Source organism: Castanea sativa, chromosome 4, assembly GCF_040712315.1.
Source record: "Castanea sativa cultivar Marrone di Chiusa Pesio chromosome 4, ASM4071231v1".
NCBI lineage: Eukaryota > Viridiplantae > Streptophyta > Magnoliopsida > Fagales > Fagaceae > Castanea > Castanea sativa.
Genome location: NC_134016.1, coordinates 4,154,736 through 4,168,658, shown reverse-complemented (window position 1 = coordinate 4,168,658; position 13,923 = coordinate 4,154,736). Strand labels below are relative to the sequence as shown.

The 13,923-nt window shown below is 35.7% G+C and overlaps 1 protein-coding gene across 1 annotated transcript; it reads left to right on the top strand.

The window, feature by feature from the left end:
* Positions 1-2,820: 2,820 nt before the first annotated feature.
* Positions 2,821-9,472, top strand: LOC142632329 (uncharacterized). Its single transcript, XM_075806766.1, has 11 exons — positions 2,821-3,157; positions 3,300-3,380; positions 3,472-3,540; positions 3,665-3,733; positions 3,938-4,839; positions 4,932-5,115; positions 5,213-6,147; positions 6,475-8,212; positions 8,404-8,537; positions 9,216-9,280; positions 9,397-9,472. The coding sequence occupies exons 1-11, from the start codon at positions 2,821-2,823 to the stop codon at positions 9,470-9,472; spliced, it is 4,590 nt and encodes a 1,529-aa protein (XP_075662881.1).
* The last annotated feature ends 4,451 nt before the right edge of the window (positions 9,473-13,923 follow it).

Genomic DNA, 13,923 nt, shown 5'->3' with positions numbered 1-13,923 from the left:
GCTAAGGAAAAAAAAAAACAAAAAATAAAAATAATAGGTCAATGTTAAAGTCATTCAGCAAGAGATATTAGTATTATTCACTATCTCTAAGTGATGTTGTGAAAGCCTGAACAAAGCACACATGATACTCTCTTTGATGAACAGAAACTAAACTGTTAGATTCTGGGTAGTAAATCTCGAGTCCACAAGTGGTTCCCTGCATCCACAAGGAGGTAGACTGAAATCCACCAAAGAAAAGTTTATGAAAACTCTGCTGTTTTATCTAATTTGTCTTTGATAACTACAAAACATATAAATACTGAGAAAGTAAAATCCTAGGATGATTAGGAAACGTCTGAAACCCTAATTTATACTAATTACGCGATTAAGTGACAAAATACCGAAATTTATCAAAAATGTCAAAATTGAGTTAAATGAAAAATCATAAGCTACTGACCTTAAAGGTCATCCCAAAACAAATAGGACCTTATTCTAACTTTTAAACTAAAAGTTATTAAGGAAAAATAAATATTACTATAAATAACAAAAATACTGTTTTCAAGACCTTAACGAAGGAATTCGCCTAAATTTAGGCGACACTTGAAGTCTCGATTCTAGATCAGAATTCTGTTTCCCTTCAACCTGCCAGATTTCAAGCAATTCCAACACTATTATCCCGATAGTCTTTAGTGGCACCCCTTTGATCTTGCATTGTGACTTCCAGCACCCATGGTATTCCAAGAAATCATGTGCTATCTAATCTACATCACTAAGCCTTCCCTTATCGTTCCACTTAAGATACTGCAATAATATAAACCATAGATATAAATGCCAACCATTTCTTGTATTCGAAAGCATAGTTTTAAATTCTTTTATGTTTAGTTTGGAATTTCTCATTCCAATTAATTAACTGATATGAATTACCTATTTTCTCAATCTCATTCTAAATTATATTATTGTGATTTTAGTCTGTATTTATACAAATATTAACTTTTTCCTAAATCTTATTTTTATATCCACTCACATGTAACAAAGTATTATTATTTATCTTTAACAGTGTGCTTTTCATGTAAACTTTTCATTGTCGTGTTTGACTAGAAATTGTTTTTGTCTTTCTTTAAAAAATAACGAAATAGTGGTTGTGGTTTGGAGAAAATATGAATATGTCTCGTCACTTGTCACTTGTAACTTGTCAGTCCTCATATGGTGGACCCAATACACATTAGTCAATTACACACTTACATTCTGTGGTGGTGAAAGCCCAAGGCCACAAGCACGCATATTGGGATAAAATTATACATGCCATATCTTGACCCGCCTTACTTGTATGATAACCCTGTACATTCTATGGTCATGTGGGATTTTGTCACTCTTACTAAGTAGTAGAGAAATCTCGGATGGTTTGCTTGGCAGGTTGAGTAGAAATTATACAGTTCTCATGGTAGACCATCTTACCTATTCGCAATTTAATAAAAATATTTCCACATTCTTAAAATTTCTGACTCAATTTAACAAGAAAGTCAATTTATGTTTAATTTTTTAATCAAAAACTGACTCTGCAATTTTAAACATGTAGGAGTATTTTGGTGGAATAATGATAAGTAACCTGGCCACCATAAGAATAGTATAATTTCTCGTGAGCCCAGGATACTCCTTGTTTAAGGCTCACACATAAGGAAGGGCATGGGTGAGGACCGTGAGGTACGTGGCAAATATGGTTGCTTTGGATAGTTGACCCCAAAGTGTGTTCCCTTTGATTTCCTTCCCTTGTTACTTATTAGCCGCACTTTCATATGCAAAGTAAAAATAAAATCTAAGCTAAAATGCAAAACATACTATTTATACTTCACCATAACTCATTTTAGTTCTTTAAAATTGATTTTGTGCCTTTTATCCTCAAATCTATTAAAAATCTATTAAGAATTCTATTATCAATTTTTGCATAGATATATTAAGAAAAAAAATCCAAGGACGATGCAATTTTCAAGACCCAAAATAGTAAAGAAAAACAGAAAATGAGAGTCAAGGACGATGAGATAATAAAGCAGGTACAAATCATTACCACATCTACTTTGTTTTATAAAAAAAAAAAAATTCTATTACATAGTTGACTATACAATTTTTTTTTTATAAAAATTTTGGTAATTAAATGATAGTTCTTCAAGTCCCAAGCTGAAGTAGACCATTTCACATGCATGGAGCTATGCAATATCATCACAAGGTCAGTTCAAATATTTCATTTTACAAGTTTATGCTTGATATTTATTGTGCTTATTATTATTATGTACGTTTTAAAGTTTCTATTAATAACACAAACTAACATATTTTGTATCATAGGTTCATGGCAAATTCTGCTGGAAAGCAATTAGAATGTGGATCAAATAGCATTGCTCCACCAACTTCTCCACCATAGCCAGCATAATATTAAGAAGTTCACCTATTCCATGTTTCAGATGTAGTGCATTATTTTACAGTTTTATCTGATGTACATATTTCAGTTTTCTACATTGATCTATCAACTTCTTCATAATAGTTTTTGTAAAAGTCATCACATATATTTTGTAAGTAGTTTTATTGTTACAATTTTATTATGCATTTTCAATATATGCACTATTTATGAGATTTATTCAGAGGATCTTTTTTTCCTCCCCCTAAAGGTTAATACTAAATTATTGCATCATCTTCCAATCAATAACACGTTGATTACTGCGTAAATAAAATTGGCAAAAATTGATAATAGTTACGTAATAATAAAATCTATTCATTATTGTGTATGTATGCGCAATGACCACTATAAATTTAATTTAATTCTATGTAGAAATGAGTTCACAAAATACAGCGATGGTGAATATCGATGACATAGAACGTCGTCGAGAACAATGGAGATATTATGCTCGCTTGAGAATACAAAGAGAAGACAATGAAAGCAGAAATATTCGATTGGCAAGACGTCGTGCCAATTACGCAAGACAAAGACAACAAACATTGGGTGGTGGTCACATTTTAGTGGGAGGCCCAACAAATTTGAATGAAGAAGATGTACATTCTAATTCAACATCAACAAACCCATCACTAATACTGCCTAATCATGAGGCTGGACGAAGTCGTCGTCTTACACATATCCGTAACTTGGCACGCAATATGCCAGTTGAGCATAGGGCTATGCAAGAAGTCAGTGGTGAGATTATAGTTTTATATCTTTAAATATTCTTCATTGCTTGGAACCTTATTATTTTGAGAAAATCCATAGTTTTTGGCATGTTAGTTATATGTCAATGTATACAAAATTACTAAGTTAATGTTTATAATATTAAATTTAGGTCTCCTTCCAACCTATCCAACTATAATGGCAAATGACTTTGAGGCTGGACCAAGTTATATAAATTCTGATGTTAATAATGGTAAGTTTTATATAATATATTTATAAAGCTTTCACCATTATTTTTTATATATAATTAAACCAATTGAGCATTTTATATAATTACATTGTAGTTATAGAAAGAATTGAAGGAGTTGAAAATATTGTTGAGCAAAACCAAGGGGATGGCTACAGAGAACAAGGTTTATTACTCAATGTCACCATTTTTATTTTTATTTTCATGTTTATATCCTTCTATAGAGCTTTCATCATTATTTTTTATATATAATTACACCAATTGAGCATTTTTCTATAATCACATTGCAGCTGTAGAAAGAACTGAAGAAGTTGAAAATATAAATGATCCAAATCATGGGGATGGCTACAGAGAACAAGGTTCGTCACTCAATGTCACCATTTTCATTTCAATTTACATGTTTATCATTATCAATTTTATTATTTGTTAATAAGCTGCATATTCGAAACATTATTAATATTTTGCTTATTTCACAACATAATATTTGGTACAATTTTAATATTTTCTTTCACAACTATCATACCACTCTTTACAACTAATTTTTTCCTCAAAATAAAAATTAGGTGTTGACAACACATTTGACGGTACTGCACATGTAATAAATTGTATGCGAGGCAGATACAATTGTGCAAAGGATTTTAAAGAAGGTATGGAGACCATTAGGTACCAACTACCACAACCAAAGACATGTCACTTTTGTAATGCCCGTTTGTTCCATCGAGAGACATCCTCGATGTGTTGCAAGGATGGAAAAATATCCTTCCCCAATATACCAATTTGTCCTGAATTTATGGAGCTCATTTGTGAGCAAACACCACGGGGCAGACATTTCAGGCAATATATACGGTTTTACAACAACATGTTTGCATTTACCTCAATGGGTGTGCACGTGGATGAAAGCTTGGCCTCAAATAGTCGAGGAATATATACATTTCGTGCCCAAGGTGCCATCTATCATAGAATTGGTAGTCTTTTACCACATACACCTCTAAGTGTGCGGCATCTACAATTGTATATCTACGACACCGATCTTGAAATACAACGCAGAATGTCTCAATCTGTAGAAGCTCATGAAGATATTGTGCGACTTATTCAAAGGATCTTAGACATGCACAATCCATTTGTGGAGAAATTTCGTCAACGATCTCGAAGTCCAAATTTACATCAATGTAAACTCCTCATTAAAGAACAACCTCTAAACCAACCTCAATATTGTCTTCCCAGTGCTTCCCAAGTGGCAGCTATTATTGTAGGAGGAGAAGAAGCTGGTCATTTAAGTGGCAGAGAAATTTTGGTTCAAACCTTTGGTGGTAATTTGATCAATGTTCAAGATACAGCAGGATTTTATGATCCATTACAGTACCCAATACTTTTTCCATTTGGAACATATGGATGGGATATCAACACACGTGACGCTAATAGAAAGAAAGTGTCATGTCGCGATTATTATGCATACATCTTTCAGGTAACAGTTTTATTATTTTCAATCTATTACTGCAAAATGCCGCTTACAATATAAACTAACTAAACCTACATCTATTTTTACTAATGTCGAAGATTCGCGACGATGCTCTATCAATGATTTGGCTTGGAGGACGCCTTTCCCAACAGTATGTTGTTGATAATTATGTAAAAATTGAAACACACAAGCTTAGGTGGTTTGAGCACAATCAAGATTCTATTAGGGCAGATCTGTACCAAGGCCTACAAGATGCTTTCAATGAAGGAGAGAGTGATACTGGTAATGTCAACTTTACATTTGAAATTTACATTACTTTATTAATGGCGAATTAGGATCAATATTTATTAATGGCCCAACTTTTCCATCTTATATATAGGAAATGTTGGACATAGAACCATTCTACCTTCATCATTTGTGGGAAGCCCGCGCGATATGATCCAACGATTTCAAGATGCAATGTCATTGGTTCAAAAGTTTGGGAAGCCAGATTTATTCATCACAATGACGTGCAATCCAGGATGGGAAGAAATCCAAAATGAGCTTTTACCTGCACAAACAGCACAAGATCGTCCAGACTTGCTTGCAAGAGTTTTCAAATCGAAATTTGAAGAATTGAAAGATGATATCGTGGTCAAGGGGGTTCTCGGAAGAGTATACGTGCAGGTCTTTGAGTACCAAAAAAGGGGTTTACCTCATGCACACATGCTTATAATTCTCGATGAAGATGATAAATTGCATAATCCAGAGGATTACGATCGGGTTGTTAAAGCAGAAATACCGTGTAAGGAGGAACAACCTCAATTACATAAAGTTGTACTGAAGCATATGATACATGGCCCTTGCGGAGTTCAAAATCCAAGATCACCGTGCATGAAAAATGGGCGATGTAAAAAAGGATACCCAAAGCCTTTCTCACTAGAAACCTACCAAGGCAATGACTCATATCTTGTTTACAGACGATATGATACCAATAATCCCGTGCCACTGAATGATCATTGCAGGATTATGGTAGACAACACTTGGGTTGTTCCATATAATCCTTGGTTATTGTTGAAATATAATTGCCATATTAATGTTGAAATATGTTGCAGTATCAAGAGTGTCAAGTACTTATATAAATATGTGTATAAAGGCCCAGATCGTGTCTCTATGGAAGTTAGGCCAGGGCCAAATTATGATGAGGTCCAACAGTACATTGATGCAAGATGGGTATGTGCTCCAGAGGCATGTTGGAAGATATTTTCTTTTCTTATGTATCGAATGTACCCTGCCGTTTTTCGTTTGCAAATTCATCTTCCAAATAGACAACAGGTACGCTTTAGACCACATGAACCTATTGCTAATGTTTTGGAGCGAAGTAAAAAGACAATGCTCACTGAATTTTTTTATATGAATATGATTGATCATGATGCACGAAATTATCTATATAGAGAGTTTCCTGAGCATTATTGTTGGGATTATAAAAACAATATATGGACACGAAGAAGATCTTATAAAAAAGTAGTGGGCAGGATATATACTGTTTCACCATTTGATGGAGAGAAGTTCAATCTACGTGTTCTTCTTAATCATGTCAAAGGACCAACATGATTTGATGATTTATTGACTGTCAATGGGATAACCTATCCAACTTTTAAGCAAGCAGCTGAACAAAGGGGTTTACTAGAAAATGATAACAGCATACGACAGTGTCTGCTTGAGGCAAGAGACATTCGAATGCCGTCAGCTTTAAGAAGATTGTTTGCAACAATATTGGTATTTTGTCTACCGACTGGAGTAAGAGAATTGTGGAATGAGTTTTACCCATATATGGTAGAAGATTACCCATCAACATCTGTTACAACAGAGACACGTCGAACAAATAAACTTCTCAATGATTTAGGGGCGTTACTTTTGCAACATGGAAAGCAAATTACAGAGTATGATTTGCCGATATCAACTGGAGAATGTGACAATAATTCAGCCGTACCAAGACTCATTCAAGATGAGCTATCTGTTCCTAATGTAGATGAAGAACTCACTTTAATTGAAAAGTTGAATAACGACCAGAGAGTTGCATATCAGAAAATCATGACAGTTATTGATCGTAAGGAAAACATGATATTCTTCGTCGATGGGCCAGGGGGAACTGGGAAAACATTTTTGTATCGCACAATATTGGCAACCTTGAGAAAAGCAGGTCACATTGCAATTGCCACAGCTACATCTGGCATAGCAGCAACATTACTCCCTGGTGGAAGAACAACGCATTCCAGGTTTAAGATTCCTTTAACTCCTGATGCTTCGTCTACTTGCTCAATAAGTAAAAAATCAGACTTAGCTGAACTTATTAGACGTGCCACCATAATTATTTGGGATGAAGCCCCAATGGTAAATCGACGTGCACTCGAATCTTTAGATAGAACATTTAAAGATATTATGGAAATAAATTTACCTTTTGGTGGGAAGGTGCTAATTTTGGGTGGAGATTTTCGTCAAGTACTTCCGGTTGTTCCAAAGGGTACAAAGGCAGAAATGATTGATGCATGCATAGTCAAGTCCCCATTATGGAAAAATGTCAAAGTGTTACATTTGAAGCAGAATATGAGGTCTATCAACGATGAAGAGTTTGCTGAGTATATACAACGCATTGGTGATGGGAATGAACCATTTATAATGAATGATTTGATTAAACTACCCCCTTCAATGGCAATGCAATGGGAGGGTCAGCATTCTATATACAACTTGATTGATCAAGTTTTTCCAAGTTTGCAAGAACATGCCAATGATGCAAGGTATATGGTTGATAGGGCTTTACTAACACCTATAAATGATGATGTTGAACAGCTTAATGCAAAGATAATTTCTCAGTTCCCAGGAGATGAGTTTACGTTACATTCTTTTGATGAGGTTGAAGGAGATAATAATCATCTATATCAACAAGAATTCCTAAATTCTATATCTCCAGGGGGTTTACCACCACATATATTAAGGTTAAAAAAGGGTGCTCCAATTATGTTGCTGCGCAATATAGATCCAAAAGCAGGATTATGTAATGGTACAAGATTGATATGTCGTGGATGTTTTAACAACGTAATTGACGCTGAAATTTTGACTGGACAATATGCGGGTACACGTGTTTTCTTGCCAAGAATCCCTTTGAAGACAACAGAAAATGTACACTTGCCATTTGTAATGATCAGACGACAATTTCCTGTGCGTTTAAGCTTTGCACTTACAATTAACAAAGCGCAAGGTCAGACAATTCCAACTGTTGGAATTTATCTTCCTGATCATGTTTTTAGTCATGGCCAATTATATGTGGCATTGTCAAGGGGAGTCTCCCAATCCACCACAAAACTATTGGTGCAAAAAGGAACAATACCTGAGGAGGAAGGTGTTCACACAAGAAATATTGTGTATACAGATGTTTTGTTCCCTTCATCATAGGTATTAATTAACAATTGGAAAGAACTGTCTTACATATAAATTTATTTTAATAATTTACAAATTTTAATGGTTATGCAGTCTACGTTTTAATATTTTATTTCACCAATCTTTTTTATGTATACAATTAATTGGTAACAGGAAGGATTCCCAACTCAAATGTGAGGATCGAGTCCACTATGCTAAATAATGGAGTGCATGCTGTTCCTACTACTCATTGGGAGAATTGGAAGGATGATCAATCATTATTAAACATAGAGGCCATTGATAACAAGGTATATTTCTTTTTAATGATATCTTTAATCAGCATTCCTTTCTATTGTTTTATCAAAATTAATATTATAAATGTCATGCTGCGTATGGGTTAGGTTCGCAAATTGACAATTTATTCACCTGGTTGGGGATTCACTATTCGAGCTGACAAGAAAGAGCTTTAGAAAGAAGTGAAACGAGTTTTAGAGTCACAAAAATTGGAAAGGTTTGTTACGGTATTTTTTAAAATAAGAAAATAAGTAATTGATAGTCTTAATATACAAACAATTTTTTTTCTTCATTTTGAAGTTCCATAAACAAAGACAAACAACAAATCAATGTCAAGAACAGCAATGAGGTGCGCAACATCCATAGGAATAAAGACAAAGGAAAAAAGAAGGACGATGTGATATCTAACACTCATGCCAACAGAGACAAACGGAGAATGAAAATCAAGAACAATGTGGTTTCCAACATCCATGAGAAAAAAAAGATTCGAAGAAAAAAATCCAAGGACGATGCAATTTTCAAGACCCAAAATAGTAAAGAAAAACAGAAAATGAGAGTCAAGGACGATGAGATAATAAAGCAGGTACAAATCATTACCACATCTACTTTGTTTTATAAAAAAAAAAAAAAATTCTATTACATAGTTGACTATACAATTTTTTTTTTTTAAAATTTTGGTAATTAAATGATAGTTCTTCAAGTCCCAAGCTGAAGTAGACCATTTCACATGCATGGAGCTATGCAATATCATCACAAGGTCAGTTCAAATATTTCATTTTACAAGTTTATGCTTGATATTTATTGTGCTTATTATTATTATGTACGTTTTAAAGTTTCTATTAATAACACAAACTAACATATTTTGTATCATAGGTTCATGGCAAATTCTGCTGGAAAGCAATTAGAATGTGGATCAAATAGCATTGCTCCACCAACTTCTCCACCATAGCCAGCATAATATTAAGACGTTCACCTATTCCATGTTTCAGATGTAGTGCATTATTTTACAGTTTTATCTGATGTACATATTTCAGTTTTCTACATTGATCTATCAACTTCTTCATAATAGTTTTTGTAAAAGTCATCACATATATTTTGTAAGTAGTTTTATTGTTACAATTTTATTATGCATTTTCAATATATGCACTATTTATGAGATTTATTCAGAGGATCTTTTTTTCCTCCCCCTAAAGGTTAATACTAAATTATTGCATCATCTTCCAATCAATAACACGTTGATTACTGCGTAAATAAAATTGGCAAAAATTGATAATAGTTACGTAATACTAGCCTCTGAGCACGCGCTCACGCGCGTGCTCAGAGGCTCTTCTATTTTTTTGGGTAATGGTTAATTTGGAGCATTTATTATAATTTGGGATTACTACATTTTTCAATCACGAAAAAAACCTAGGAGTGTGATGTAATTTTGCTATGTGATATATGTATATGAATGGTGCTAACATATATCTTTGTTATATATGTATTACTAGCCTCTGAGCACGCACTCATGCGTGTGCTCAGAGGCTCTTCTATTTTTTGGGTAAGGGTTAATTTAGAGCATTTATTATAATTTGGAATTGCTACATTTTCCAATCACAAAAAAAAAAAAAAAAAAAAAACCTAGGAGTGTGATGAGTATTATTTGTGGTGAATATCAAGGATTCATATAAGTTTTTGTATGTTTTATTTTGTGATTTAATAGTCTTTACATCAAAATAAATATCGCTAACCTTAGTGAATACAGATTATAATTTTATGTGATATATGTATATGAATGGTGCTAACATATATCTTTGTTATGTAGTACTAGCCTCTGAGCATGCGCTCACGTACGTGCTCAGAGGCTCTTCTATTTTTTGAGTAAGCATTAATTTAGAGCATTTATTATAATTTGGAATTACTACATTTTTTAATTACAAAAAAAAAAAGCTAGGAGTGTGATGAGTATTATTTGTGGTGAAATAATTTTTCATCACAATCCTAGGTTTTTTTTGTGATTGGAAAATGTAGTAAACCCAAATTATAATAAATGCTCTAAATTAATCCTTACCCAAAAAATAGAAGAGTCTCTGAGCACACGCGTGCTCAGAGGCTCGTTTTAATAAGTGTTGGTAGCAAATTTGAATTTTGGCAGTGGATGAGTGGATGTGAAGTTATTTTCGTAGTGGGTTGTTGAAAAATTAGAAATATAATTTTACTTGATTGTCCTCCAATTTTGTCTAGGTGTAGGGATATTTTGGAACAAAAAAAAAAAAAATTCAATCCAAATAGGAAAAACCCCTTAAATTGTAGTATAGAACCCAACTACACCCCTAGGTTTGACACTTTGGGTACTACATAGAACCTAGGATTGTGATGAAAATTGGTTTTGTAACTCCCATTCTCTTCGGCCACCTTCAACTCTTTCATTTTTTTTGTTAGCCAATTGCGCACATGGCCAAATATCTTTTTATTCCACTCTTTCAATTTGTCATGACAGGTCAGAATCTTGCCATTAAAGCACCAGGCCGAGGCATTGACAGGTTGATTTCTACAAGAATCTTGCACCACAGCCTCACAGGTATGATCTTTCAACCACATGGACTCGAAGCAAAAGGTCTACCCTTCCTATAAAAGTGCTTGAGTTCAGAGTTAGCTATAAGTAGAATCGGCTTGTGGTCTGAATGAAAGGCTTCAAGATAATGAATATGGGTAGATGGGAAGTGAAGAATCCAATCAATTGAGGCCACACCTCTATCTAAGCGAACCCAGACATTTTGGTCACCCGGTCTACGGTTACACCAAGTAAAAGGAAACCCATTAAAACCCAGGTCCTTTAGGCGGCAAACATCCAAGGCATCCCTAAACCCCTGCATTTGTCTTTCAAGTCGGTCCAACCATCCTTGCTTCTCATCCGCAAAAAATATTTCGTTAAAGTCTCCCAAACAGACCCAAGGCAGGGAACACCGCTGATGCAGCGCTTTAATCGAAGACCATGAGTTTTCCTAGTTGGCAGTTTTAGGATCTCCGTAGAAACCCGTGAAATGCTAGGCGTCATTAACTCCATGGTTAATAATAGTATCAATGTGGTTTATTGAAAAAGATTGGACATCCACATCAAAATCCCTCTTCCAGTACAGCGCTAAACCACCTCCCATATTGACGTTGGGGGACAACAAAGAGATTAGGACATTGAATCTTTCTACCAATCCGCTCCAACACACATTTTTCAGCTTTGGTTTCCATCAAGAAAACCATTTTGGGATCTTTATTTGTCACCATGGCAACAAGTTCATCTTCTGTCTGTGGGTTCCCAAGCCCACGACAGTTCCAACTTAGGCAACTCATGACCTTCGGTGGTGCTGGACCCCAGCTACCACCACCACATTCTTTTCTTCATTCTGGGAACCAATATCCATACCCAAACAATGTTTCTTACTTCCACTCTATTCTTCGGGGTCAATGCTTATACGACGCTTCCCATTATCAGCTTTCTCCTTCTTTTTAGTTTTCCTAGCCTTTCGGGCTAATTTTTTCCACTTTCTAGTCAAACTTTGGGGGGGTTGAACCTAGTTGGCGATATCCCCAAGAGGGGTGCTCTACACTGATTGGTTGGCATGGAGGTTCTGAACTGCAGCCCCTATAGATGGAATATAGGTCCCCTGGTTATCTATAATGGGCCTACCAATCGCACCCTTCTCAACTCGGACTGCTTGATTCTCCTTACCCACTCGTCCCATACACACATTTTCCTAGCCATTAATTGGTCCATCACAACCTGGCTTTGCCTTAGTTACTGGAGGTGAGAAATTAGAGGTTTCAGTATCATCCCACTTCTCCTCCCTCCCTGAAGTTGAGCCAGTTCCCCTTTCAGACCTTGTCTTAAAGGATGCTCCCGTGGAAAAATCCTGAGAAGACTCGTACGTTGTCTGCTGTTTACGCCATGGTGCTTGGTGGCGAGATGCCCCTGGAATCACAGCCACGGTTTTTCTAATTATCCTCACTAAGTCAGCCCTCATCCAAGGCCCATATTGTTGTTCTTCGCGACTCATTTGACCCTTGCCTCGTAGCCATAACTCACATTCCCTCTCGCTATGATTGACACACCCACACCAATAACAAAAATTAGGCAGTCTCTCATACTTTATTCTTGCCCATCCCACTAATTTCCCACCTGACCAAAGTTTACAACACCTTGGTAAAGGGCAAGAGATGTTCACCACAGTTCTAACTCTTAAAAATTCTCCTCCGACCGCATCATCTTCAGGGTCAGCCACCTGAACTACCGTATCCAATGTTTTGCCAACTGACTCCCCTATGGCTTGCGTTAGTAATCCTTCTAGTACATTGTGAATTTGCAACCAGAAATTTATGTGCAAAAAATTCAAGAAAGGGCCAGAAATTACCTCAGGTGCCCTCTGGAAAATTATTAAACTCTTATCATACGATCGAGGCTTGAACTCCAGTACCCTTTCAAGATCTATGATGTCTTCAAACTAAAACACAAGTCTGTTTTCCCCAACATCCCGAATCTTCAGCTCACCAATCGGTTTCCATAAGGGTTTGAAGGTGCAGGCCACAGCATCCACATTCAAGACCCTCTTTGTAAGAAATTTCCTAGCCAACCGGTGGATGCTAATTTCTTCCTGCTTTGTGACTTCAGCCCCACCATCTTCCACTTCTGATAGAGAGAATCGAGCCCACATCTTATTTAGGCCAGCCATGGTTTTAGCTGTCAGGAACTAAGGACCGCAGCACCAACCTACTAGAACAACACTCCGTCCTATCAATCTATTGTGTGACTAAAGGGAAAAGGAACCTAGACATAGCGAGGGACAGAAATTCTACCGGTGGCTAGGAGTTTTGGAAACCCTAGCGGCCAGAGAAACGAGAGAAAAGGCAACCATGGCTCAATGATTTTTTGGGGTCAATCATTTTCGATCCTTTATAATTGCCGGTCTCCAATGTACTTTTTACGATACTACACCTGATACGAGGCAATGGTTAATAACAATCATACACATGGTGGGTGGGGAGTCTAAAATGGTTGGATTGGTTGGGTTTTTGGGGTTTCACTGTTATAGGCTGGAAAATAATTAGACTAAACCATACCAATCCTTTAGAGGGGGATTTGGACTGTCAGTTTGAGCCTAAACCATTTGGAGCATTTGGACATTGTATCTTTCGTGACAAACATTACGTAGAGAAATTTCAATTATCAATGAGTCATTCTGTTAATGTCGTGGTAAATAGAAGACAAATAACAATATGCATGCTTAGCTGTCCAAATGCTTTGTCGAAATTCCTATGTCAATTAGCTGGCCTCAAATTTTGATTTTTGCATGCTTCTCGAAAACTCTTGAGGAGATCATTTGCAGCAGCATATATCTGTGTCATATAAATTCCATCATCAATGACACG